General features: G+C 46.4%; 1 protein-coding gene across 2 annotated transcripts; it reads right to left on the reverse strand.

The window, feature by feature from the left end:
• Positions 1 to 5,295: 5,295 nt before the first annotated feature.
• Positions 5,296 to 23,470, reverse strand: pcdh10b (protocadherin 10b; the record flags this gene model as incomplete). Of its 2 annotated transcripts, none has more annotated exons than XM_079268035.1 (5): positions 5,296 to 5,559; positions 8,123 to 8,280; positions 20,166 to 20,272; positions 20,459 to 20,517; positions 20,957 to 23,470. In XM_079268035.1, 5 exons carry the CDS (start codon positions 23,468 to 23,470, stop codon positions 5,506 to 5,508), a joined length of 2,892 nt encoding a protein of 963 aa, XP_079124161.1. In that variant the 3' UTR covers positions 5,296 to 5,505. The 2 variants fall into 2 exon arrangements, with proteins under 2 accessions (XP_079124161.1, XP_079124160.1); XM_079268034.1 differs by having other exon boundaries at positions 7,936 to 8,280.
• Positions 23,471 to 25,112: the final 1,642 nt, after the last annotated feature.

Raw genomic sequence — 25,112 nt, forward strand, 5'->3', positions numbered from 1 at the left:
GGGGAGTGGGGAGGAGGGGTGGGAATGATCCACAGATATTATCAGCGCCGTGGGCTACAACTACTCTGGTCATCTGTACTGATTGCTGTGTGTGTGTGTGTGTGTGTGTGTGTGTGTGTGTGTGTGTGTGTGTGTGTGTGTGTGTGTGTGTGTGTGTGTGTGTGTGTGTGAGTGAGAGAGCTATGGCAGTTTCACAGATCCTCTTTTGTAACTTAGATGTTCAGATGGCAGCTGTGGAATGATGTATATATTTATAGGGAAAATGTATCATTGGTGGTCATTGATTGAGGTTTCAACAGCAAATACGTTTTAAATCCATCAGCAGCCGAAGAGAGAGAAGTGTTCCTCCTCTCTGTCAGAACATTCCTTCGTCTCTCTCTTTGCTGCACCAGGTGAGCGATGTCACACCAGCATCATGGTTCTTTCTGTAAATATCCTGTCATGTCCAAAGAGAATATGCCGTAAAGGCCACCCAATGACAGAGAGCCAACAATGAAGCCGTGTCACACCGTCTATCTATCTGAGATGGACTCTATAGAAGCTATTAGTTCAACGCCAGAAATAACAGAATTTAACTGCCAGCTGCACACATGTTTTTTTTAGAGAATGACAGGACTGTGAAAGGATCATTACCAATCTGCAAGACATTGACGACGATGAAAAAGAAAAATGAGGGAATTAGAACCCACTTTTCACTCTGGCTCCACCATGTAACATCTCTGATAACATCCTGCTTTTATTTTAGGCTCATCGGTTTATAATTTCCAATGACACAAACACACACACACACACACACACACACACACACACACACTGAGGAGCAAAGTAAACCCAGACCCAAGTGATAAGAGCCCAGGAGACAGGAGGTGGGGAGGGGGCAGCATGTGAGGAGAGGTCTGGGAGAATATCACATGTCTGACTCTTCAATTTTTCTGATATTTGAATCTTTTATCGGCCAGATTGTACTGCTGAAAAGGATAATAGAAGCTGCTCTGGATGATTTTGAACCAAAAACAAAAAGGTCCATTGAAGGGCTGCTGGTCATCAAAATGTTTAATAAGCAGCAACCTACGGAAGCCCTGCGAGGCAAGTGAGAGGAAACTAAATTCTGCTTCAGTCTGGTCTAAACTGTTTAGAACAGGGGGGACGGTTTTGCCAAGACAGTCTTTCTAAACTCGTGTGTTTTCATCTGTGAAAATCTGAAGAAGTTTGCCCAAGGCGTACAGAGTTACAGACAGACGGACAACCTGAAAACATAATGCCTCCTGCAGAGAAAACTATTGAGATCAGGAAATGTATCACCGGAATCAAAAGTGTTCCAACTTTCACCCCATCGCTCAGAGTGAGAAGGTGATGCAGAACGTTTGCTTTCAGGGACTTCAGGAAACCCGAATGACAGCAGAACAGTTTCCTGTCCTGTCTTTCTGAGATCTGTTCGAATCCCGTCACTCTTCATCGGAGGAGTCCAGAACCAGCCTCCACGCAGAGAGTCCACACCAGCAGCTGACTCTTCCAGTGTGCATCTGTAAAAGAGGAGAACTCTGACTCCTATAATCCGCTTTGCCTTTGTGAAGTGAGTGACTTTGAAAGTCACGATCACGGTCAGCCCCTCCCCCGGCTCCCCCGGCTCACCGCCAGTAGAACAAAAGACGCCGCGCTCTCCGTTTCACCGTCCGTCTCTCTTCAAATCCTCCCTTTTCTTTGTTCTTAAATAATCTTTCATTCTACTCTGTTGGTTTTTTTTCTCACTCGGAGCCTGGTGTGCATACATGGGAATGAAAACTTTTCGTTTCGTGACAGATATTAGCGTCGAGTGGAGGTCAAACGTAATGGCTTCCATTTAACAAGAAACCAGATATGATTGTTCTGCACTTCGCTCTCCGCTCCACTTTTTGTCCTCAATCTAAGCGGCGCTGCTCCGATAGGTCTGCCCTCATTACGCAGCAACAAAAGGACCACACCGCCGCGCCTCCCTGTTTGTCATCCTGAATTTTACATCACAATGACATTCTGAAGACAAACAGAGAAAGACTGAGACGTCTCCTCCCTCGCTGCTTGTAACGGTGTGCACCAACAACAGTGAGATAGTGTGCTTTTGTTGGCATCAGGTGAACAAATCAGAATGAATATCCAGCGTGTCCTGTGAGATTACGCAGGACTACAGATGGTTTAGCATGTGTATCTGAACTCCACGGCATTATTGGTTCACCAGCATGTGTAAATACCACAATCTACCTCGGATTACAGCCGCAGCATGGCTGTCAGACGGACGAGAACACACAACAAGAGTTCCTAAATGGACATGGCTGTTGTAAAGAGGAATGATTACAGATTACAGAATGTGTGTCGGTTATTTTTTTCTTCATTGGTGAATCACATACTGAACATATTGAGGTCACGTTTGCCGATCATCACATGTTTTTAGGGGATAGTAATCACAAGTGTTCATTTCATGGGCAGATTAGCGCGCCGGGAGCTTTTAATCACTCGGCACAATCAATACACTCTGGTGGCGCTGATGGAGAGAATAGAGTGTATTACTGGAGACCTCGTACGGGAAGCCGAAAGGCTCCTGACCTGCTGCTTGACAGGAAGGATACAAATATAATATCAATTTTAAAAACGTCTCGACAAGTCTGGGCCTGTAATAAAAGTCTGCCACGTGTTTGTCTCTCTGGTAAATGCTGCAGAACAGCACAATACCATCTGTAAATGAGGATCGGGGCATGAGGGAAGAAATGGAAGGAGGACTTTTTAAAGTCAAAATGTCAAGAATAAAGTAGATAAAGAGAAGAAATCATTTTCAAAGTAAAGTACAGGTTTGCCTCTTATGCCTGGCCCTAACACTCTGTAGTCATGCACATAGAGTGACTCACAGCCACCAAACTGCACACATTCCTCTGGTATCAGGAGTTCAGACTCACATAAAAGCTTTCTCCACATGACTGTCTGGGGAGTTGAACAGAGGAAGTCGGTGCTGTGCAGATTGGAAAGCCCTCCGAGCAGAATGTGTTAATTGTGATATTGGGCAAAACAAATCAAATGAGAAAATAGCACGAGTTACCGGCTGAAGAAGATACATCGAAGCGCTTGTGCTGAGATGCTGAAGAGTTTTCAAACTCAAACATCTAAAGGTCACACCGGCTGATGTGACCAGGACGGACAGTCCATTATAGAGACGAGGTGGTGAAGTGGAAACATGTCTGCGCTGGGCTGATCCAACTAATTAAAACACCTGACAACTTCCTCTTCATCACATTAATGGAAAAATCATTTCACGTATAAATGTGCTGCCCTTGAGCCGCCACAGGATTAACACGCTGCTTACGCGTTCATGCTTTTTATAAACATCAGAAAGAGAACTTTTCCTTCACCATGTCTGCATACATCCCTCACCACCAGTCTGCTTTCATGCATTATGTTTATTGAATGCTTGGCTGTAGAGTTTGGATTCTTACGTAAATACTTCATTTTCACTGATGCACAGTCCTCACAATGGAGTCTTAATCATGTTTTTAAACACTGAATATTGTATTGAAATCAATGAAAACTGCTGACGACACGAGATACTTTGTAGTATGTGCATCATGTTGGTCATTGTCCTGCCTGGGCCCGAGGCTGCCTCTGTGAGTCTCTTGGTAATCAGTTGCTTTATTTGCTTCTTAAACCGGTTCCCTCAATAGGATCACACAATTAGGTCACAATGCCTTCGTGATTATGCTTCAACCTCCCCGACAAATCTGCAAATAATCAAATGACTAAAAAGAAAAGATGGAAAGGAGAGTTCACGGGAAAAGACAGCAGAGCTCAAAGAGTCTGACTGTACTGACACTATGCAAAGGTGGACGTTTTTGAATCAACTTTATTTATAACACTTAGAAAACAACAAACTCCTTCCTGACTCATTCCATCCGAAACAGAGTCAGACCTCCAGTGTCCTTATCTCCTGTCCTTTCACAAAGGACGGGTCAGTGTCTCCTCTGCTAAAGGAGACAAGGCAGGAAGCGTGGAAGCACCTTTCCTTCGCCTTTAGAGGATTCCACCAGCTCTCACCACGCCTGACACTTCGATTCCTCCGGATCATTTCACGCAGTTAGGAGCCGTCCTTTTGACCGCAGCCGTCCTCTCTGGAGACATGCATCTCAATAAAAGCACACCAGACCCCACCGTTTCACCACTTCTCTTCAGTTTATTGTTGGCATTTTGGTGTGTTTGTGTTCGTAATGTGTGAGAAAGAAATGTGTGTATACTCCATTCCACTGCATTGTGTACAACACCACTTGCATTTAGCCATGTTTGAGTTGTTTCTTTATAAATGGACCCTTAAAGTTGGTTACAATGACACAGAATTACCATGGATTTCAATCTAAATTATTATTTCCTTTTTTATTTGTAGACATGGTCTTTATCGATATCCAAAAGTGGAAAAGAAATGGTGACATAATGTCGAACAATGAGAACTTGAGTTGAACATCTGCTAAGGCTGTTCTGTCTCTTTGTGTGGCTCCTCCTTCAGAGGCACTTCAACAAAACCTCTGAATCAGAATGTGGAACCCAGCAAACGATTAGAACGCCTTCAGAACAAGTAGATATAGATAGATTTATATATATAGAGTTTTATATTCAGCTCGGAACTTTAAAAGAGTACAGTAAACACTTCTCACACATGATAGAAAACTACTCCACGTCTCAGAATCAGAGTGCAGGTCAAAGGTTGTGAGGAACAAACCCAACCCAAAGCAAAAGGAAGAAAGAAAGTGAAAAGAAGTCATCAAATCAAACATATCCTGCCCACAATCTTTTCTTACAAATTTCCAAGTAGATCGGAATAGAGACACCTGACCGCACGAACAGAATAGAAAAGTCTAAAACAGTGGTATTGCATTTTGAAATGCACAAAGATTCTCCTGTACAATTCTGGCGTCTCTCTGCGAGTACAAACGCCTAAAGGGCTCAGTGGCGGGTGTCTGGGTGGCTCTGGTTTCGATTTGTCTCTCAGTACACGTATGTAGTCTTCATCTGGTTTTTCTTGCTCCGCTAAAGGCGCATCCATCAGTACTGTAAACAGGCACTCGCAGATTGGAAAAGGGTCGGAGAGATCAGTGTCCGCTTTGATCCCTTCCGTCACCGCTGTCCCCCCTCCTCCTCCGTCAGTTTCTCAGTCCCGCTGAGACAATGGGGTCCTCCCGGTAAGGCTTATCCGTCTACCTGCCTGCACCCATCCATCACCCCCCCCCCCCCCCTCCCACAACACACACTTGGTCGGACTGTCTCCTAATCCCGAGAGTGGGGCGCCCTCCAAAGCTCCAAAGAAATTCCATTGAGGCATTGAGGGGGTTGCTTCCTCCTTCTGTGTGTAGTGTAGTGTGTGTGTTTTTATATATTCTTGCCGGGTGAGGAGGGATGAGGGCGGGAGGGCAAATGGGTTGAAAAACATGATGCTCTTTTTGATATATATTTATATATATATATAGCCTTAGTCGTCGGGGGAGTGATTGTGCAAAGTCACGCCGTCTCCGGTACGTCCACGCGGAAGGAGCTAGCAAACCCTTTTCCTCGCTGCAAGAAGCAGAGAGAGACACACGGGGTGGTTAGCTGTGTGAGCCTGTGGCTTCTTCAAAAACAATGAAACAGAACATTTGCAGTAACATTCTGGAGAAACATGCTGGAAGTGGATTTGCTGTGTTTTTCTGTTTGTTGAAATGAGCGTAAGCAGAGGTTCATGTTAGTCTGAGAGGACAGCAGCGGCCTTTAAACAGCCTCATTCACACATTCAGGCTGTGAAATGGCTCATGGATAATGTGTGTGTGACTATGGATGTGAAGTGGGGGGGGGCGTTATGGGAATAGTGACATTGGAAGGGGGGGCAACAAAAAAAGAGGAATGCTCAGTCTAGCCTCTCAGTCATGCCCCACCTCCATGTTGTCTGAGTTCCATGATGGCTATCACCCCCCCCCCCCCCCCCCCTGACCCGACCCAGGCCTGACAAAAGAGTCTCTGTGTATCACTGGCTGACTTGATCAGATTAGGGAGCTTTAGCCTCTTGGCATGATCATTCCATCCCCTCCTCCCTCCCCTCCCAGCCTTCTCTCTGACTGTTGTTCCCTCTTTGCTATTATCCCCCCCCCCCCCCCCCCCCCCCCCTCCACCAGCTACACCCCCGGGCTCATCAGCATAAGGGCCACAGTGATCCACTTTGAGAGAGGAGTGAGCGGCGGCGTTGGTGGGAAAGGCAGCGCTGTATCGGGAGCCCTTCACCTTGGAGTGCAGCATCATCAGCGCATAACAAGCGCGTCCATGGAAAGGACCAGAAGCAGAGCGGCCACAGAGACCACCGGCTGACCAGCACAGACATCATCATCCTTTTCAAACTTCTTGGTTGTTGCTCGATGTTTGGTTGACATTATGTATTTCTTATATGCTGTATTTGAGCTGCTGCTCTCCGCTGTGGGAAACTGTTGGCAGTGTTCACACTGTTCTTTTCTTTGATGTTAAAAAACAGCCTTTTGTTGTCAAATATGCATGTTCTGTGCTTTTTACATTCCAGTTTTTGTCATTGCTGCATAAAGCTTTTTATCGCTTCTGTTGTATTTTTTTTTTACAGTTGTTTACAGTATTTGTTTTTTGACAGTTGATATTTGTGTTCTGTGTGAAAACGTTGCATATATATATATGTATATATATACACATATTTACATATATAGATATATATACATATACATATATATACGAATATATATACATATATATATATGTATACATATATATATGTATATATATATATACATATATATATGTATATATCTGTATGTACACAACTGTTCTGTAATACATGTATATGTTCAACAGTTCTAATAAATTGACATGTGAATTAATAGCAATAAAAGAATTGTCCCTGGTGTGTGAAGGACTCGTTGACAGATGAGGATCCCGATCGTTGGATCTGTGTTCTTACATTCTTTGGATATCGACATGATTTCTGAATTGCTTGGTCTTTATTCTACACGTGGTCGACACTGCTGAAGTACATTCCAGCTGTAATTCCTCATCGTAGTCACTCCAGTCTTCTTCAAACGAATTTAAATAAGCATCGCAAATGAATAAAACATGAATTAATTGGGGGGAAAAAGTATTTTCCCTGCTGTTTCCGAACATCACGCTGTGTTTGAAATGGTGGCGCTGTGGAAACAGCGGAGCTCTGACAGTTTGATAATTCCAGCTTGCTGTGTCGGAGGATGAGTGAGAGAGAGAGAGGGGCCTCTTCAGGCGCTGCTTGACAAAATTATAATTAAGCATTATCTCTAAATTGCAGTGATTGAGGATGTATCTCTTTGTGGCCTTTGAATGAGAGTTTAGAAACAGTAATTTGTTGGGAAAATATCTAAAAGTGGCTTTTGATCCGCGGCTCCGACACAAAGACGTCTGCCGAACGAGAGGAGACGTTAAGCTCTTCTTCGCTGATTGAAAACATCCACGGTTCACTGTGGGGGTCTTATATACAGCAGACCTTCTTTTTCTCCCGAACGAGACAGAGCTTCCTTCATGCTAACACCTCCACCCACATCAAAGACACCTTATAGATCATAATTGCTTTTGGCGTGTTTCATTTGGAAAGGCCCACAGGCCAATCGGTGCTGGAGGTTTGTAAATGTGTGTGTGTGTGTGTGTGTGTGAGAATGAATGGAAACGGAAGATAAGATCATCACAGTGGGAGATAATGGAGATGCCTGCGACAGAGGGAAGAGTGAGTTAAACAGTCTGACAGGAGCGCTTGGAGAACAGGGGTCAGACCTGAAATTCATTTTCTCACTTCCTTCCGCCAGCCAGTCCGGGGGGGGGGGGGGGATTTAATTTGGAATCACTTTTCTTTTTTCACCTAACTCGATCAGCGGTTCAGAGAAGCAGGACGGGCGCTGAGGCCGCAGCAATACTCACTTAAATAAGCCGGGTTATAAGGTGCTCGGGCAATGGGTGGAAATGCATCCAGCTCTTCCCTCTCTAGGCTGAGGTGATGGTGGTGCTGGTGGTTTTGGTGGAGGTGGAGATGTTGGTGACTGACAGGCGTCTCTTTGCCAAAGGTGGAGAATGACCTGTCGGCCGTTTGCTCGGGGGTTTCAAATACCTCTGTGTCCGGGACCGAGTCCATGCCGGGCACGTGGAGGTTGCTGCGGTAGTCCGGGCCCTGGCGCCCATCGGAGGCCACGAAGCTGGGCATCCAGCAGCGGTCGGAGTGGCCCAGGGCCTTGCACTCCTCCGTGCAGTTAGAGAAGAGATCGGCGCCTGTAGGCGGAGGGGGAGGGGGGGGGGGGGGTTTAGGTCTTGAGCGTTTCTTGAACAAGCAAGACAAACGGGAACCATGAGGCCCGTGCACGCACACATGCACACAAACGCACGCAACACCACCCGACGTACTTCTGCTCCTCTCTCACAATATGTATTTATGCATATTCCTCATGTCATATGCCCTTTCACCGTCGCTAGGATCAAAGACCCTCGGCTCAGATGAAACCTCGGGGAGAGCAGCAGAGCGATCCTCTCCCAGGATTTACATCCAACACAGGAACAACAGCAACACACAGTTCGAGTCCTGGTGACGAGAGGGGTGAGCCGTCAACACAGTCATCGGCATCGGATACCGACAAAGACCTTCGAGGTGTTTACAACACTAAAGCAGAGTACAACACATCGTTAAAGATACTGGTGACATGATCTGTTTTAATCAAAATACAATCTTTTATTTCCTAATCATTCGAAAGGATACAATATAAACAAAGTAAACATTTATCATATTTGATGGTTTCCTGACTTCAGAGCATTGAAATCATTTTTGGGATGGTGGCAGAAGAAAGCAAAGCATTGTAGAGCAGCTGCAACAACAAGAGGAACTGCATCCGCCAACACGCATCAGCGATCGACACCGAGTGTCGGTGGCAAAACAACGTGACCAGGGATCTCGAGGTGTGCTCCCCTTTCGTTTGTGCTGATCTGATCTGTGAGTTGTATGATCCGCTGCTGTGGTCTGGCATGGTAACGTACCAGTGCATCCTGCGTCATCTGACTTTGATTGGCTTTAACGTTAGACTGTTGGCACAGTCAGCCACCTAAAGCGCCGTTAGCCGCCATGTTGAGAGCCGTTGAAGAGGCAACAGATGTGCTCAGACTTCTGTATCGAGAAGCGTTAAGTAGAAAGCACGTAAGGATACTGCCCTCCTGTCTCCTGTGCCCTCCCTGTGTGTGTGTGTGTGTGTGTGCGTGTGTGTGCGTGCGGTCTAATCTAATCAACTGCTGAAGTAACCCTGGCTTTCCTCCCAGTCGAGGCCGTATCGTTCTGTCTACTGGCGTCGCTGAGTTCTCTCAGGCCGTAGAAGTGATTTTTTTTATTGTGTGTGTGTCGGGGGGGGGGGGGGGGGGGGGGGGGGGGGGGGGGGGGGGGTCCTGTATTTCTTGTCCTGAGTTGAAACTCTGCTTCCTTGTGCTGAGATCGGTCTCTGCCCGCCTGTGTGCCGTTGGGCTTGTATTGACCCTTTGAACCTGCTCTGAGTCCGTGTGTGCGCTCGGGGTTCCTGAACGCAGCACTGGAAGAGCAATGAGAGGTAATCCCTTCAGAGCCACAACCTTCCATTCCATATCAAAACCAGATTTTCTTTTCTTTTTCGATGATGCCAAAAAGGTGGTTAAAGAACAATGAAGAATGCAGTCATTCACTTTCATTTCATAAACCGTGATAAAGTAATTAAATCACACCTGCTGTGGGAACAGTGTGCATGCTGTGAGCGTGTGAGCAGTGAACACTATTTGATTATGCTTGTTGTATGGAATGGAGATGCTGTTTGTTTTATTGGGAGGAAAAACATAGCTTTAAGCGCTAAAATGCATCAGTATTGGAATCAGTCTGTTACACATAAATACAATTAACTTGTAAATTGTTGCCAACACATTTTCTGTCAGTGGATTAATGTACTCGTCCTTCAACCGTCACGATGCTTAGTTTGTGAAGTGATTGAAGTACAAAGCACGGAATAGCTCTGAGAGGTTGTGGACTAGAAGGAAACAACAAAGTAGGAATGCAGCCTTCAAAGCCCGGCCATTAGATTAACCACCAACTCAATAGTATTGGATTACCCAGCATGCCCCGGGCCGGGCCCTCAGCCTCGCCCCGATTGTCCCACATGAAAGGCATTGCTGCAGGTATGCCGCTGCAAGCTCGTCTCAGCGTGCTCGCTTTCATGTGGAGGAATTGTTTGCTTTTAAATCGCTGGAATTCTCCGTGACAAAATCACTTTTATTTCATTTAATTTATGAAGTTGTTTGTTGATGCACACCAATCAACAGTGCAACTGTAAGTGAGCCAGAGAGGCTGGTTTTCATCGGCCAGATGTTTGAAGGCAGCCTAAAATTACAAAAATCGAAATTAAAATGGAATTACAATTCATAGATGAACAGACAGTAACGTACAGACTAAACCGATACACGTACAAGCCAAAGACATGACGATGAGACACGAGAGCCGAGCAGACACCAGGCTGCAGCGTGCGGCGGTCACTTCTGTCAGAGAGCAAAAGGCTAACGTGAGCGAGCCGCTCGGCACAGCAGGCCGAGTGTAAGCCTTCAGCCAAAGTCTGTTCCATTGCCCCATATGCTTTTTTTTTCAGATCCCGTGTTTGCATGTATTTTCAAACCTAAATCCGCTTGTTGTGTGTGTGTGTGTGTGTGTGTGTGTGTGTGTGTGTGTGTGTGTGTGTGTGTGTGTGTGTGTGTGTGTGTCTGAGTCACTGTTTGGGGCTCCAATCTGAACTGTCCAGCTAGGACAATCTGCTACTAATCCCTCTGAATACAGACCGATTAGACCGAGGGCTGCTGCCGTCCCACTAAGCAGAGGGAGTGTGTGTGAGTGTGTGTGAGTGTGTGTGTGTGTGTGTGTGTGTGTGTGTGTCTAGCGGTCAGCAAAGGGGGAATTTGCTTTGTTAGTAAGCGGATTAATTTGGCCTGCCGTCACTAACAGCTTGGAAAAGTGCCCAGTCTCCAAACGACAGGGTTTCTTATTAAATATTAACCGCCGTGCCATAAATAACACAGCAGCACATTACGTTTTAATACGGCCGCTTACATGGCAGGCCAGGACCTGAACTGTGTCAGAGCACCTGGACATGCAGGGGAGCGCTGCATTGTGGGTACGGAAGCACCGATGCCGATATCAGGCCGACGCCGACAGCCTGATCGATGTCGGTTCAATTCAATATTCACACACTCTGAACGTTGTGAGGTGGACGTGTCTGTGTTGACCCGTTTGTTGCTGCATTAGAGAAGCTTTACACTGGTGCTGTGTACGCTGTATTATTGTAATGATGACGTTTATAGTTCAGCGTGTATTTCTTTTGAGGTAAAAAATAATACTGCTTCTCCAGTTGAGGGAAGGTGTTGCTATGAATCTGTGTGTCACAGATTCATTTCTGTATGCTGATCAGGCATCTGACGAACAGACTATTATTATGATCTAATATCTAATATGTTTCTTTATTTTTAAGAGACAATGACGACAAAACGTTTTGATATTCATGTTCGGTAAATGAATTGCTGAATTGATCAAGAATTAAAATAAAAAATGTCTAATTCTTACATTTGTTTTAAGATGATTGGATTAATATCCAAAAAGCCTTTACAGCTTATTGTTAAAGTCGCTGGAATCGGACTCCAGCAGATAGACTGATCCCAGGTATCAGTGTCGGACTGGAGAGGTGGATCAGTGCTTCCCTCAGTGTGGGCAGCAGAACAAACACGTGGAAGAGGACACAGAGCTCCGCTTCTATTACAAAATGGATGCTGTGTGGATTCTCAAAATGGGAACGGGAAATGTGGCATTTAGGCGCTCTCTCTCTCTCTCTGTCCCTCTCTCTCTCTCTCTCTCTCTGTCTCTCTCTCTCTCTCGCTCTCTCTCGCTCTCTCTCTGTCTGTATGTCTGTCTCTCTCTCTCTTACACACACACACACACACACACACACACACACAGACATTTCAGTCACCAGATTAAGACATCTTTCTTGACATTTTAGTAAAATGAGATGTTCCCCAGGTACATTAGACATTGTCCATTGAATCAAGAGGATAAGAACATTCCAGCAGTAAAATCAAACTCCTCACCACCCACCCATCCACACGCACACACACACACACACACGCACACACACACACGCACGCACGCACGCACGCACGCGCGCGCATGCACGCACACATGCACGCCCGCCCGCACACACACACACACACACACACACACACACGCACACTCCCACACACACACACGCACACACTCAGCCTGAGCTGTGTTTAAAATGTGAATACAAGTTGTGGGCGATGCCCTGATCTCTACCACTACGTAGCTCTCCAACAATCCTCAGAGCAAACATTCGCTGTGAATCGTGAGGCTCCGTCCAGGCGGAACGCAGTGCACCGCCCTCCACGCAGCGCGGCCAGCGAGGACTCGGGACAGAGGCCTTCTCGCAGCGCTCCGGCCCTCGTTACTGCCTCTTAGCATTCGGCACGCCGCTATGCGCAGGGCAAACGCAAAGTCTCCATAATAACCTTCATTTGGTAATTGCTATGCAGAGGTCTGAAAAATGAATTACTGATCAGCGAGCTGTTACCACGGCGATAACATGAACCGCAGGCCTAAGGAGGAATTCATCATGGCAGCGTTGGGGGGGTGTCGTGGATAAGAGCTATATTGATAATATGTACTTTACACATGTAGCCAGACTCAGAAGTGGTCCTGGAGGCCCATCCCGCACTTTAAAGAAGCGCCTTTAACTCGACACAAAGCCACAACCACAAGGGCCTGAAAGAGGTAAAGGAACAAGCTCCAGAGGGAGGTTTCACACTGAAACGTTGATCCATACCTTCTCCTGGGACTGAATGTGATTGAATCACATTTCATCAGACAGTTTTCATAATTAATCATTTCAATTGTTTAGTAAAAAAGGAGATTGTCGCAGTTCCTGCATGCTGTGTGAAGAGTTGCTGCTCATCTTTCATTAACTCTACTGCTGCTCTACTGCTCTCGTACTGCCACTCTACTTCATTACTGTACTTTTCAAATCGGCTGTGTATTGGCAAGAATACGTCTCATGATACAGGAATTACCATTCTATATACTGTATATATATATATATATATATATATGTAAAGCCCTCTGAGGCAAATTTGTGATTTTGGGCTATACAAAAATAAATTGAATTGAAATTGAATTGAATATATATATATATATATTAGTGCTGGACAACGATTTAAATATTTAATCGCGATTAATATTTGCATTGAAATCTTTTTGAGAATCAATACAGTATCGCAAAACATAACATTGCAACACTGAAAACATAATATCGCAATGCTAAAAACATAATATCGCAATACTGAACACATAATATCGCAATACTGAAAACATAATATCGCAACACCAAAAACATGATATCGTAATACTAAAAACATAATATTGCAATGCTAAAAACATAATATCGCAATACTGAACACATAATATCGCAATACTGAAAACATAATATCGCAACACCAAAAACATGATATCGTAATACTAAAAACATAATATTACAATGCTAAAAACATAATATTGCAACACTGAAAACATAATATCGTAATACTGAAAACATAATATCGTAATCCTAAAAACATAATATTGCAATGCTAAAAACATAATATCGCAATACTAAAAACATAATATCGCAATGCTAAAAACATAATATCGCAATACTAAAAACATAATATCGCAATACTAAAAACATAATATCGCAAAACTGAAAACACAATATCATAATACTGAAAACATAATATCGTAATCCTAAAAACATAATATTGCAATGCTAAAAACATAATATCACAATGCTAAAAACATAATATCGCAATACTAAAAACATAATATCGCAAAACTGAAAACACAATATCGTAATACTGAAAACATAATATCGCAATACTAAAAACATAATATCGTAATACTGAAAACATAATATCGCAATACTAAAAACATAATATCGTAATACTGAAAACATAATATCGCAATACTAAAAACACAATATCGTAATACTCAAGTGTGTCGATATTTTCTTCCACCCCTGCTTTGTACTCACTACAATTATATAATATATTATGATATATAATATTACATTTTATATTCTGCTGGTAGTGACATTGAGCGCCAATATTTTACATACTGGTGGAAACCTTGTAAATTCATATTTAGTCATTTAATTTTTCTTTCATAAATCAGTGCTATTGGTCACCCTTGACCTCTGTGTGTTCAAACACTGAACCAATGAACAGCATTAAGAAAGAGCTTGTGACTAGATCTCGTAACTCCATCGGATCTTTGCACAACCTCATATGTCCACCTCCTTCAGTTCACCTCAGTGGCTGAGCGGCTCTTCTAAATATATGATAAAATCATCAAATGAAACCTGCGAGTATGTGACCATATGTAAAGACACAATACCAACTGTGACGACGCCGTGTCAAAGTATTTCATTGGACATACATGGTTTCTGCACGACATAATTGCTATAAATCAAACTGATACACCAAAATGAGTTCCACTTCGACCAGCTACAAAATTAAAATGTTTACAATTCTGCTGCTCTGTTACGCATGTATGTTGTGTTATTTACAGATCATCCAATATATATGATGCAGAACCTCTCCCTGCTTCTTAGTCACTGACATCATACAGTTCATATACACTGTATATAAACAGAAAAGTGCTCTATATGAGATGGAACATAGTTCAAGTGAAAATATTTGCACATAAGGGTGAACATTCTGTAAAAGAAAAATAATATGCATAAAATACGGATTCATAATACTTTCTTTGGCATCCATATATTCATGCATGCATGCGTACATCTTCCATCCATATATTCTTCAGGCTATAAAGTCAGTGTGTCTGAAAGCAGGAACACGACAGTCAAAATCTATGTAAGTAATGAAAGATGTATGAATATATGTAAGAGGCCCTGAATAAGTGAGAAGAGTGGGTCGTCCTCAAACCACAAGGTTGACGGTTCGACTACCGTCTCCTGTCTACATGTCAAAGTGTTCCTGAGTGAGACACTGAACTGATTTCACTGCTTGTGGAGCATTTATACAATATGATATTTCTATTCTTACAAAAACTGATCTGAGTTTTTCCATTTCGGTCATTCATTAAAGTTTCTTTCTTTGGTTATGCAATTGGGAAGACACAACAACTAGTACTTGTGGCACAATTAACAAAATGACTAACTCAATAATCAATAACCTGCCCCCAGAATGCACCTGTGAAAATCACCAAGTAGATCACTTAGACATCCCAGCCTGGAGCCTATAAACAGGAGTTCAGGGTTGCTCTTTTTGATGTGAACAATGGAGGCCGAGTGAGAGGACTGTAAACACAATACACTGTATTGTGTTTACAGTAAAATACAGTTCCTATGTTCATATTGTCTTCAGTTAAAACACATTCCCTCTTTATTGATTTATACGAGTTATTTAGGAAAACTTGGAGCAATCTCCAATTTTCTTGTACTTTGTATTTTCTCACGATGCCTGATTGGTCCAGAAGTCGTAGCAGTCATGTGACATGACTCTGCTGTTATCCATCCTACGTGTTTTACTCACGGATTGTGTCATTACTTTGAGTTTGCGCTCTCATGTCCCCGGTCCTTTGTCTCCAGCAGGTCCCTCCACTCTGCTGCTGGCGCTGTTAAAACTTCCCTTCATGGATCTCTGAAGACAGGACTTCAATACGGGACACATGGGGCAGGACACGTTGCCTTGTACGGTGTTATTGGAGCGTTAATTATGCAAATGTTCAGTTCACATGAACGCACAGGTGTCATTCATCATTTTATCTCTGCTCGTTCACACGGTTATCAGAAGCCAGCAGCGTTTGCTGGATCTGACGTGGCTCACTCGTACGAAAAAAGAAAAGTTCAGATAAGAAAACCAGAATGTTCTATATTTACAGCGCGCTACGAAGGAAATGCCAAAAAACACCAGATAATGCCGTTTGGGATGACGTGCATGCTCTTGTTGGAGGTTTGAGATATTTTGTGTATGTGTCTTTGTGTTCCGACTGAGAGGGCCCGAGCTCCAGGAGTGTAAAGCGGATCGCTGTGGGCTGTTTTCCACAGATGTGTTGTGAAGTAGCACATTATGCATACATGACAACAGTATGTTACAGTAGGAGAGGCAGTTAGTATGTCTCATACCAAAGTACAACAGGCATCACAGCATCACCACATCATCACCACATCATCACCACATCATCACCACATCATCACCACATCATCACCACATCATCACCACATCATCACCACCGCGCCAACCCCACACATATCTGCACACGGCACTGTGTAATGACACCTAATGTGCAGTAATTGTTCATTTGATTCCTGCTTTTGACCTTTACTGCAAATCCTCCCCCCCCCCCCCCCTCTCTCTCTCTCGCTCCCTCTCTGTCACTCTCCAGCACACACTGAAAAGCCTGCACTATAATCTCGGCATCTTTGTCGAGTCTGTGTTATGTGTGTGTGTGTGTGTGTGTGTGTGTGTGTGTGTGTGTGTGTGTTTCATCCCGGTCATATGTCCTTAACAGCAGATTTTCTTCTGACTCTTTAAGTGCGTCCTTGAAGGATAAAAAACGGTTGGCACCACAACGCCGCCAGCTTCAGGAACAAGAACACAAACGGCTGCGTCGACAATCTCGTAGTGGTTGCTTGTCAAACACACTGTACCAACACCAACACGGTAAGAAAAAGAACGGGTGAACAGCAGCATCCTCCATCCAGCTGAAGTCAATGGGATATGTCAGTGTGTGATGCTCATGCTTTAATTCAACATATACAGCCCAAGATGAAAAAAAACAATCTGCTCCTATGAATCTGATTAAATGGACAAATACAACACCTCAGCACTAAAACAGATTGTTTCCCTTTCGAGCCGAGAGACGAGTGACATGGACACGTGTTTACTTAACATTAACATCGATTACACAGTGACGTGGCTGCAGCGGACCCTCGCCGCTGACAAAGCGCATTCGCACACGGAGCACAAGCCTGTGTTCACTCCGTCAGCATTGGTGGGACGCTATCAATTGTCCTCATCAAACAAAGACTCAATGCAGAGCAAATAATCTGTTTAAAAGCACGAAGCCCGGCTGATAACTCGGCGACAAAATAACCGTCTGCCATCGCCACACCAAGGGTACTGAAGGTCAGCAGTGAAGTGCTGGCGGGCCTGGACACAGCACACAGATACGCAGTGAGGCTGTGAAGAGGAAGAGCTTACGCACTCCAAATAGGACATCAAGCAGCTGGCTGCCTCAGAGTGAACATATGTGTCCAAAGCAACAAAGCCTCTCAAACTGTGCCAAATGTGGCGTTCGATTTTTATTCTTTCATCATCTTTGATAAGATACTTCCTCATGAGAGTTGCTGATGTCACTCGTTAACACTTCTTGTACGCTGCTCGTGTTTCGACGACATTAAAGGAAAGATATATTGTTGCTCTGCTTCCATGTCTTCTTTCAGACTCGTGGAAAGGAGACATTCTGTCTCTTTGTCGATTTGACGGGTAGATTTCTCCTGAAGCCACCAACAGTTACATCATGCCTCATTTGCATATTTAAACGTGCCATTCATTTTTATCCTATTCACCAATAATGTCCTGATATGAAAGATATCTTTAAAGGCTGTTTGTATGTTTTTATTCCTCTCTTTATTCTGAAGGTTTGTACTGATGTCATTCAGAGGCTGATTTATACAACATGTTATGACTGAAAACATGGAGAAAATATTGTCTGTTTTTGATTCATGGAGTGATACAAAGATTATTTTATATACATACATATATATATATATATATATATATATTCCCTTAGTAGAAATATGTGACTGTAATGTGTTAACACAACGAAAGAAGAATTTTAAACCTCGCTTCATCCAATGTTCAGATTTATGTTCTGAAATCACATTTAAAGTAAGTAATTAACCAGTGAAGTTTTGCGGTTCCATCTTTTAGTTCCGGTCTGCAGTGAAGAGGCTCTCTGTGCAGGTCTTGGTTTTGGACTGCAGGTTCTGAGACCTCCACAGACCGGTGAGTGTGGGGAGAGCTGGGACTCATGTGTGGACTTCCTGCAGCCCCGACACCACAGGTGCATATGGTAATGGCCTCATTTGCATATGATTCCAGAACATAAATCTGAACATTGGATTAAGGTCTGTCATAGTGTTAACACATTAAAGTCAAAGGTGTTTACTGGGGGAATATATATCTACATTATATATGTATATATAAATCACTCCATGAATCAAAAGCAGACAATATTTTCTCCATGTTGTTAGTAATAACATGTTGCATAAATCAGGCTCTGAATGAGATCTGAGCAAACCCTCAGTACAAACCTTCAGAATAAGTGGAGACTTTCGTGAATGTAAGAGCTCCTGAGTCTGAGAAGATAAAAACAGCCTTTAAAGATACGTTTTAACAAATGACAATGTTGGGGAATATGATCAAAATGAATGTGACGTTTAAATATGCAAATGAGGCATTATGTAATGGTAACTTTCGGTGAATTTCGTAGAAAGCTACAGGTCAAACAGACAGAGAGATCCATGTGTTCTTTCCACGAGTCTGAAACAAGACTGAAGCAGAGCACAAACCTCTGAAGTGATCATTTGAAATAACAATGTGTTTTGTCTAAAAAGGGTTAATATTCCTCAAAGTAAGCCGTCCATGAAGTCTCCCTTTGGCATCGACACCGGAAGCAGAAGCTGACGGCGCGCACATGAAATGCTGATGCACTCAAAATAGGACGAGTCCCTCCACACGGAGCAGCTGGGTGATTCGGGCCCACAGGAGGAGTGACAGTCTTCCACAGTGGGGAAAATAAAGACTCAAAGCTGAAGCGGTTGCGAGGGTTCTGACTCTGAGCTGGCTAGAGCTAATACATGGGGGCTGTTTCAGCTCACTGGGGTCTGTGTGAAGCCAGCCGGGGCCCAATGTGACCGGACACCACGACACACTCCTTTCCACAGAGGGCCCGAGGAGTCAGCGGGTCGCTTTAGGAAGGACGGGTGTGGAAGAATGTGGTCGGAGAAGGAGAGAGAGTAGCTGCACGAGTGAGCGCGTTAATTGTTCGAATGAACGGCTGAATCGTCTGTTTTGTTTCTGACGACGGAGCAGCGACCTATTTGGTCCGCTGCCCAGCGCCTCATTAAGAAGCCCGGCACGTCAAGCGGTCTGCAGCAAGCGAGTGAAGTGACCGAGCTCATGGGGAGTGGGCTCCTCATTAACACCACCACGTATTTACAAACTGCAGCGCCGGGGGGGGGGGGGCGCCCATCAGGGCTCACAGGGACCAGGATCAGGTTGTCAATAGCCAGGCTGAGCTTCTTCTTCTTCACCAGAGGGAAACCAGGAAGCCTCAGACGTACAACAGCACCGAGCTCAGATGAGCTTTCCCTTCCTCAGTGCATTTCACTGACGCTCATGCTGTTTCTCTTCTTTTTAAATCTCATATTTAAAAAGATTATTAAGGGAACGCATGTTTCACTTTACACTTCATCTCATTGAGCTTGACTTTGTCACGATGTTCCTACAGGCACAGCTGTGCAACGCCCTTTATTTAGTGATTAAAAACCATTCAAGTTGGCATTCTTTATGTCACATATTTTAGAAATCTAAAAACCTTGGAAAAATACAATTTGTTTCACTTTGAATTGTGAAATGAAATACATATCTCAGTTTATTAATGTCCATTACCCTGCAACTAAAAAAAGCTTTGTCCCAAAAACCCTGTGACTTACCCTGTGGTTAAGTTTTTAAATGATTTCAAATGATATTTCAAACATATGCTTTAATTCACCACCCTACCAACTGTCAGCTATGTTACCCAGAGTACTGGGATCACTGGGAAAAGTTCTTCATGTTTAAACTCTGCAACAATGGATACATGTACATACAGACTCCCATGTGCTGCAGCCCAGCAGGACAGACCCCCCCCCCCAATCAGCTAACTCCAGTCCGACAGAAGCCAGAGATCATCCATGTGTCCCGTTGACCCGAGTAAACCCAGCAAGCGGAGAAAGAGGCCGATCACGCACACTTCTGCAGCAGAAGCCGCTCCTTACCGGAGGAATGGCCTCTGTTGGTGGCGTCGTGGTCGCTGTCTCCCTGCTCGCTGTCTCCGTGGCCGCTGTCTTTGGAGCTCACCATGTCCGCCTCCTGGAACGCCGAGCTGAAAGACAAAAGAGAGCGTGAAATCGAAGCCGATATAGCAGTTTCTGGATGTTTTCATCCCCATCCTCATCCTCCGCAGCATCATCATCACAGTGACGAGACTTATCAACGGATGGAGCGGAGCAGTAGGCCCACGAGAGGTTCAATAAACATGGGGGGGTCAAGAGTGTCTTTCCATATTTACCTGTTGACACGTCTCGGCCTGTCAACCAGGTAGCTGAGTTCAGTTCGCTGGTGTTTGGTCTGAAAGAGAAGGGCCAGTTGTTAGTGTGACCACCTGGTGTTACATGATCACACACGCACACACACACGCACACACACACACACACACACACACACACACACACACACACACACACACACACACACACACACACAGCAACCAGCAGCCTCTGAGCCACCATACATGAATATACACAGATTTGATTGTATATTAACATCAAACATGCAGCCTGAATGTTTCAGCTCCCCCTCAGGGAGTCTCCTCTTAAGAAGTCAGTGCATGTTGTGTTGTTTAGCAGCCATGTAGTAGAGCAGACATGTCAGTGAGCTGAGGGTAAATGTTGAACTCTTGTATGAAAACACGTCTGTGGTGTAACAGAATGAGACCGGGTCTCCGCTGTGTGCGAGTGGCTTCAGACATGCTGAGGGTTTAAACTGTAGGTATGAGAGGGACTCTTACCTCGTTTGACAAAATGCTGCCGTTTGATATGATGTCGGGCTGCTGGTCTGTGTACCCTGTCACTATGGCCCCGCACGGCTTGTGATCGGTGTCTGTGCTCCGAGACGGACTACACGGCTTTAGGAACATGAGGTCGGTTTTGGCGGACTCCGGAGTCAGACATACCTGGTAGCAATAGTTCTGGTTTTGGTGGTGGGAGCCGAAGCTCCCCGACTCCTCCACAGGGACTTGAGCCGTGCCAGCGCCGCCGACGCTGCCGGCGCTCTGCACCAGCATGATATCCGACTTGCTGAGCTTTTTCTTGCGCGCCCGGCCCTGCCGCGAGCAGCAGGCGCTGCAGCCCAGGCAACACTCGCTGGTCAGGCAGGAGTAAATGTTGAGCTTTTTGTCCTTCTGGCAGCGCACGGCCAGCACGATCATGACCAGGAGGAAGATGAAGGAGACGGAGCCCAGGGCGATGATGAGGATGAGCGTGAGGTCCAGGGTCCCGTCTTTGGCCTTGGCAGTGCCTCCCCGGTCCCCGGCGCCGCGGCCCTCGGCCACGCTGTCCACCAGCACCACCAGCACGCTGGCGCTGGAGGAAAGCGGCGGCTGGCCGTGGTCCCTCACCTCGATCAGCAGGTCGTACAGCTGGTGGGGGTCGCGCTTGACCGACACCCGCCTCGCCGTGCGGAGCTCACCCGTCCTCCAGTCCATCCGGAACATGCCGTTCTCGTTCCCCCTCTGGATGCTGTATGACAGCCGGGCGTTCTCGCCGTCGTCCGCATCCATGGCCACGATGCGGGTCACCAGGTATCCCGGCTCGGCGGAGCGGGGCAGGGGCTCCTTGGCGGTGCCGTTCTTCCCCAGTGGGGCCAGCACCACGGGGGTGTTGTCGTTCTGGTCCACGATGATGACTTTGACCGTGGCGTTGGAAGAGAGCTCCAGGGCGCCCGCGTCTTCGGCCTGGACCATGAAGGTGAAATCCTTCAGCTGCTCATAATCAAAGGACCTGAGCGCGTACAGGTAGCCTGTCTCCTCGTTGATGGACACGTAGGTTTTGACCGACATGCCCTGGATGTCACACTCTAATATGGAGTAGCTGATGAGCGCGTTCTGCCCGACGTCCGGGTCCAGAGCGGTGACCGCGTGTATGTACGCCCCCGGCACGTTGTTCTCTGTCACATACACATCATATATGACCTGCGTAAACGTGGGCGCGTTGTCGTTTTCATCCGACACCCGGACTCGGATGGACTTACTGGCAGCGAGCGAGGGCGTCCCTTTATCCCGCGCGACCACGGTGACGGAGTAGGAGTCCGCCTGCTCCCGGTTCAGCGGGCCGTCGGTCAGGATGGTGAAATAATTCCTAAAGGACGTTTTTAATTTGAACGGCACGTCGCCGAGGATCTCCACGTGGATCTGCCCGTTCTCCTCCGCGTCCCGGTCCGTCACGCTCAGCAGCGCGATGACGGTACCGGGAGCCGCGTTTTCGCTCACCGACTCGGTGACGGTGCTGAAGGTAATCTCCGGTGCGTTGTCGTTCAGGTCGGTGACTTTGACGAGCACTTTGCAGTGCGCGGGCACGGCGTTCGGCCCCATATCCTTGGCCTGGACGAATATCTGATAGAGGCTGCTCTCCTCGAAATCCACCTCTGCGCGCACCTCGATGCGCCCGGTGCGCGGGTCGATGCTGAACAGGTCCTTTACGCGGTTGGATATGTGGTTACTGAAGGAATAAACGATCTCCCCGTTCAGCCCCTCGTCCAGGTCAGTGGCGTTCAGCTGTAGGACCAGCATGCCCACCGGCGCGTTCTCCGACAGGCTCACCGTGTACACGGGCTGGTCAAACACCGGCACGTTGTCATTAGAGTCCAGCACTTTGACCACCAGCAGCGCGGTGCCAGTCCGGGGAGGCTGACCACCGTCCACCGCGGTCAGCACGTACCTGTGCGCCGCTTGCTGCTCCCGGTCCAGCGGCTTTTCCAGGACCAGCTCGGCGAACTTGTTTCCGTCCGTTTGGGTCTGCACATCCAGGTAAAAGTAGTTGTTGGTGGTGATATCGTAAGTGCGCAAAGCGTTAGAGCCCACGTCCGGATCGAACGCGCTCTCCAGGGGGAAACGGGTGCCGGGAGTGGCGCTCTCCGAGATCTCCACCGTGATGTCTGTATCCGGGAAGCTGGGCGGGTTGTCGTTAATGTCCACCACCTCGATCTCGACCCGAAACAGCTCCAGCGGGTTCTCCAAGAACACCTCCATGTTGAGATGGCAGCTGGCGCTCTGCCTGCAGATCTGCTCCCGGTCGATTTTCTCGCTAACAAACAGGACGCCGTTCTCCAGGTTCACCTCCAGGTACGGCGTGCGAGAGCTGGGCACCACCTGGAAACGGCGTGAGGCCAGTTTGGTAAGGTCCAGTCCCAGGTCCTCGGCGATATTCCCCACCAAGGTGCCATGGTCCGCCTCCTCCGGCACAGAGTAGCGTATCTGAGAGAGCACCCCATCCGCGATGCACAGGACAATCAAAAGCACAATCATCGCAGGGAAACAAGTGCACTTAGGTAGAGAATATTATCAACCGTATTATCCTCTGTTAATAATGGGCAAAATATCCTGTCCCATCACCCATTTCCTTCGGCTGACAAAGTCTCCAAAAATGCGTAAAGGTCTCCTGGAATGTACAAGACGTCCGGAAAAAAATCTGTCCCATCAGAAGAGAGGCATTTATATTTCTGAAAGGAGTTTTAAAGACCGCGGAGCCTCTTTTCCTGTCCCTGCTCTGCTGTGTCGCTTCTCAGACGTGTCCGGAGAAGCTGCCGCGCGCATTCCAATGAAGCGCAGTGGAACCAGTCAGGAGCGCAGTTTGAAAACGAGGAAATCAAAATCCACATAAAAACAATAACTGATCTGTCTTGTGTTCTGTGATTGTCCTTATGATGGTAAATGTCCGACTTGTCCTCTCGCTTTCGGGCTCGGTTTCTCTCCTCTTGGCACTCTGCTCCCTCACTGCGGTCCCTTCCACTCCACTCTCCACTGACGCTGTTCACTCAACTCTTTTCTTTTTTCCTTCTCCCCCCCCCCCCCCCCCCCTCTTTGGCATCGCACCGCCCCCTCCCAGCCCCCGCGGCTGGAAATCACGCTGAGAGCTCTCTTCTGATTGGATAGCGGGGTTGCCCGTCAACGCCCCGCTCGGCCCCTTGGTCTCCCTCACTGCCGCTCTATCTCGCTCTGCCTTTCTCGGAGCGATTCGAGTGGCTTCTCATCTATCTCATCCCTGACGCCAAAGAGAAGAGGGGATGGAGGACGACAAGGCTGGACCACCCCCCCCCCCCCCCCCCCACACACACACACCTATCCGTAAAGTGCGTCCCATAATGAACCAACGTGTGATGAGCGCGAGTGGAGGACTTGTTGACTTGGTGGCCCCGGCCCGTCTGAGCCTGAGGACAGACCGGGTAATGCATGCAAATGCTGTGATATGTATGCAGGGAATCATCCGCCATTCGCGCGCTGTTTCTTAAGGCTGCGCGTTATAATTACAGCCGGTAGTTGAAACGATATTAACTCTCCTCCAGCCAGCCACACAAGCAGCGGGGCCGGAGAGGCAGGGAGAGCGGCTCTCATGCGCGGACCTCATACGACCCCTAGCGGAGTGCGCGCAAACCAGAGTGAGATTCAGAGCCGGCAGAAAAATGATGTTCAGCATCGTCTCTAGTGGACCAGCCCATGGAGTTGGAAGGGAAAACTGGACGATGTTTTCCTTCAACACACTCTGAGTATGAGTCTATTCCCTCTGTTACAAATATGTATTTGTATGTCACCTAATATCTTATTGTGTGTCTACTGTGGATCTTTGGACTGAGGCGGTGTGTTTACGTGTGATACACGTGGGGAGAGCAACATTGGCTCAGGCTGGACACCAACCACAGCAGTGGGGGCAGTATTGTCAAAAGGAGAGCATCTTATTGAAGCACAACAATAGACATATGCTTGTGTATGCGTATTATTTCACCTGAAAAGAAACCTGTTTTGCAAGGACAGCTGGCCGAACACTGCAGCGGCATACACGCTGGCAGAGAAAACAATAGAAAGTTGCATGAAACGAAATGAAAAGCATTCGGCACTGAAAGTAGGAACAGACGGGATTACTGAGAGGAGTCGTGCACTAAAGGCTCTCGTC

Source organism: Melanostigma gelatinosum (assembly GCF_949748355.1).
Source record: "Melanostigma gelatinosum genome assembly, chromosome: 5".
Classification (NCBI taxonomy): domain Eukaryota; kingdom Metazoa; phylum Chordata; class Actinopteri; order Perciformes; family Zoarcidae; genus Melanostigma; species Melanostigma gelatinosum.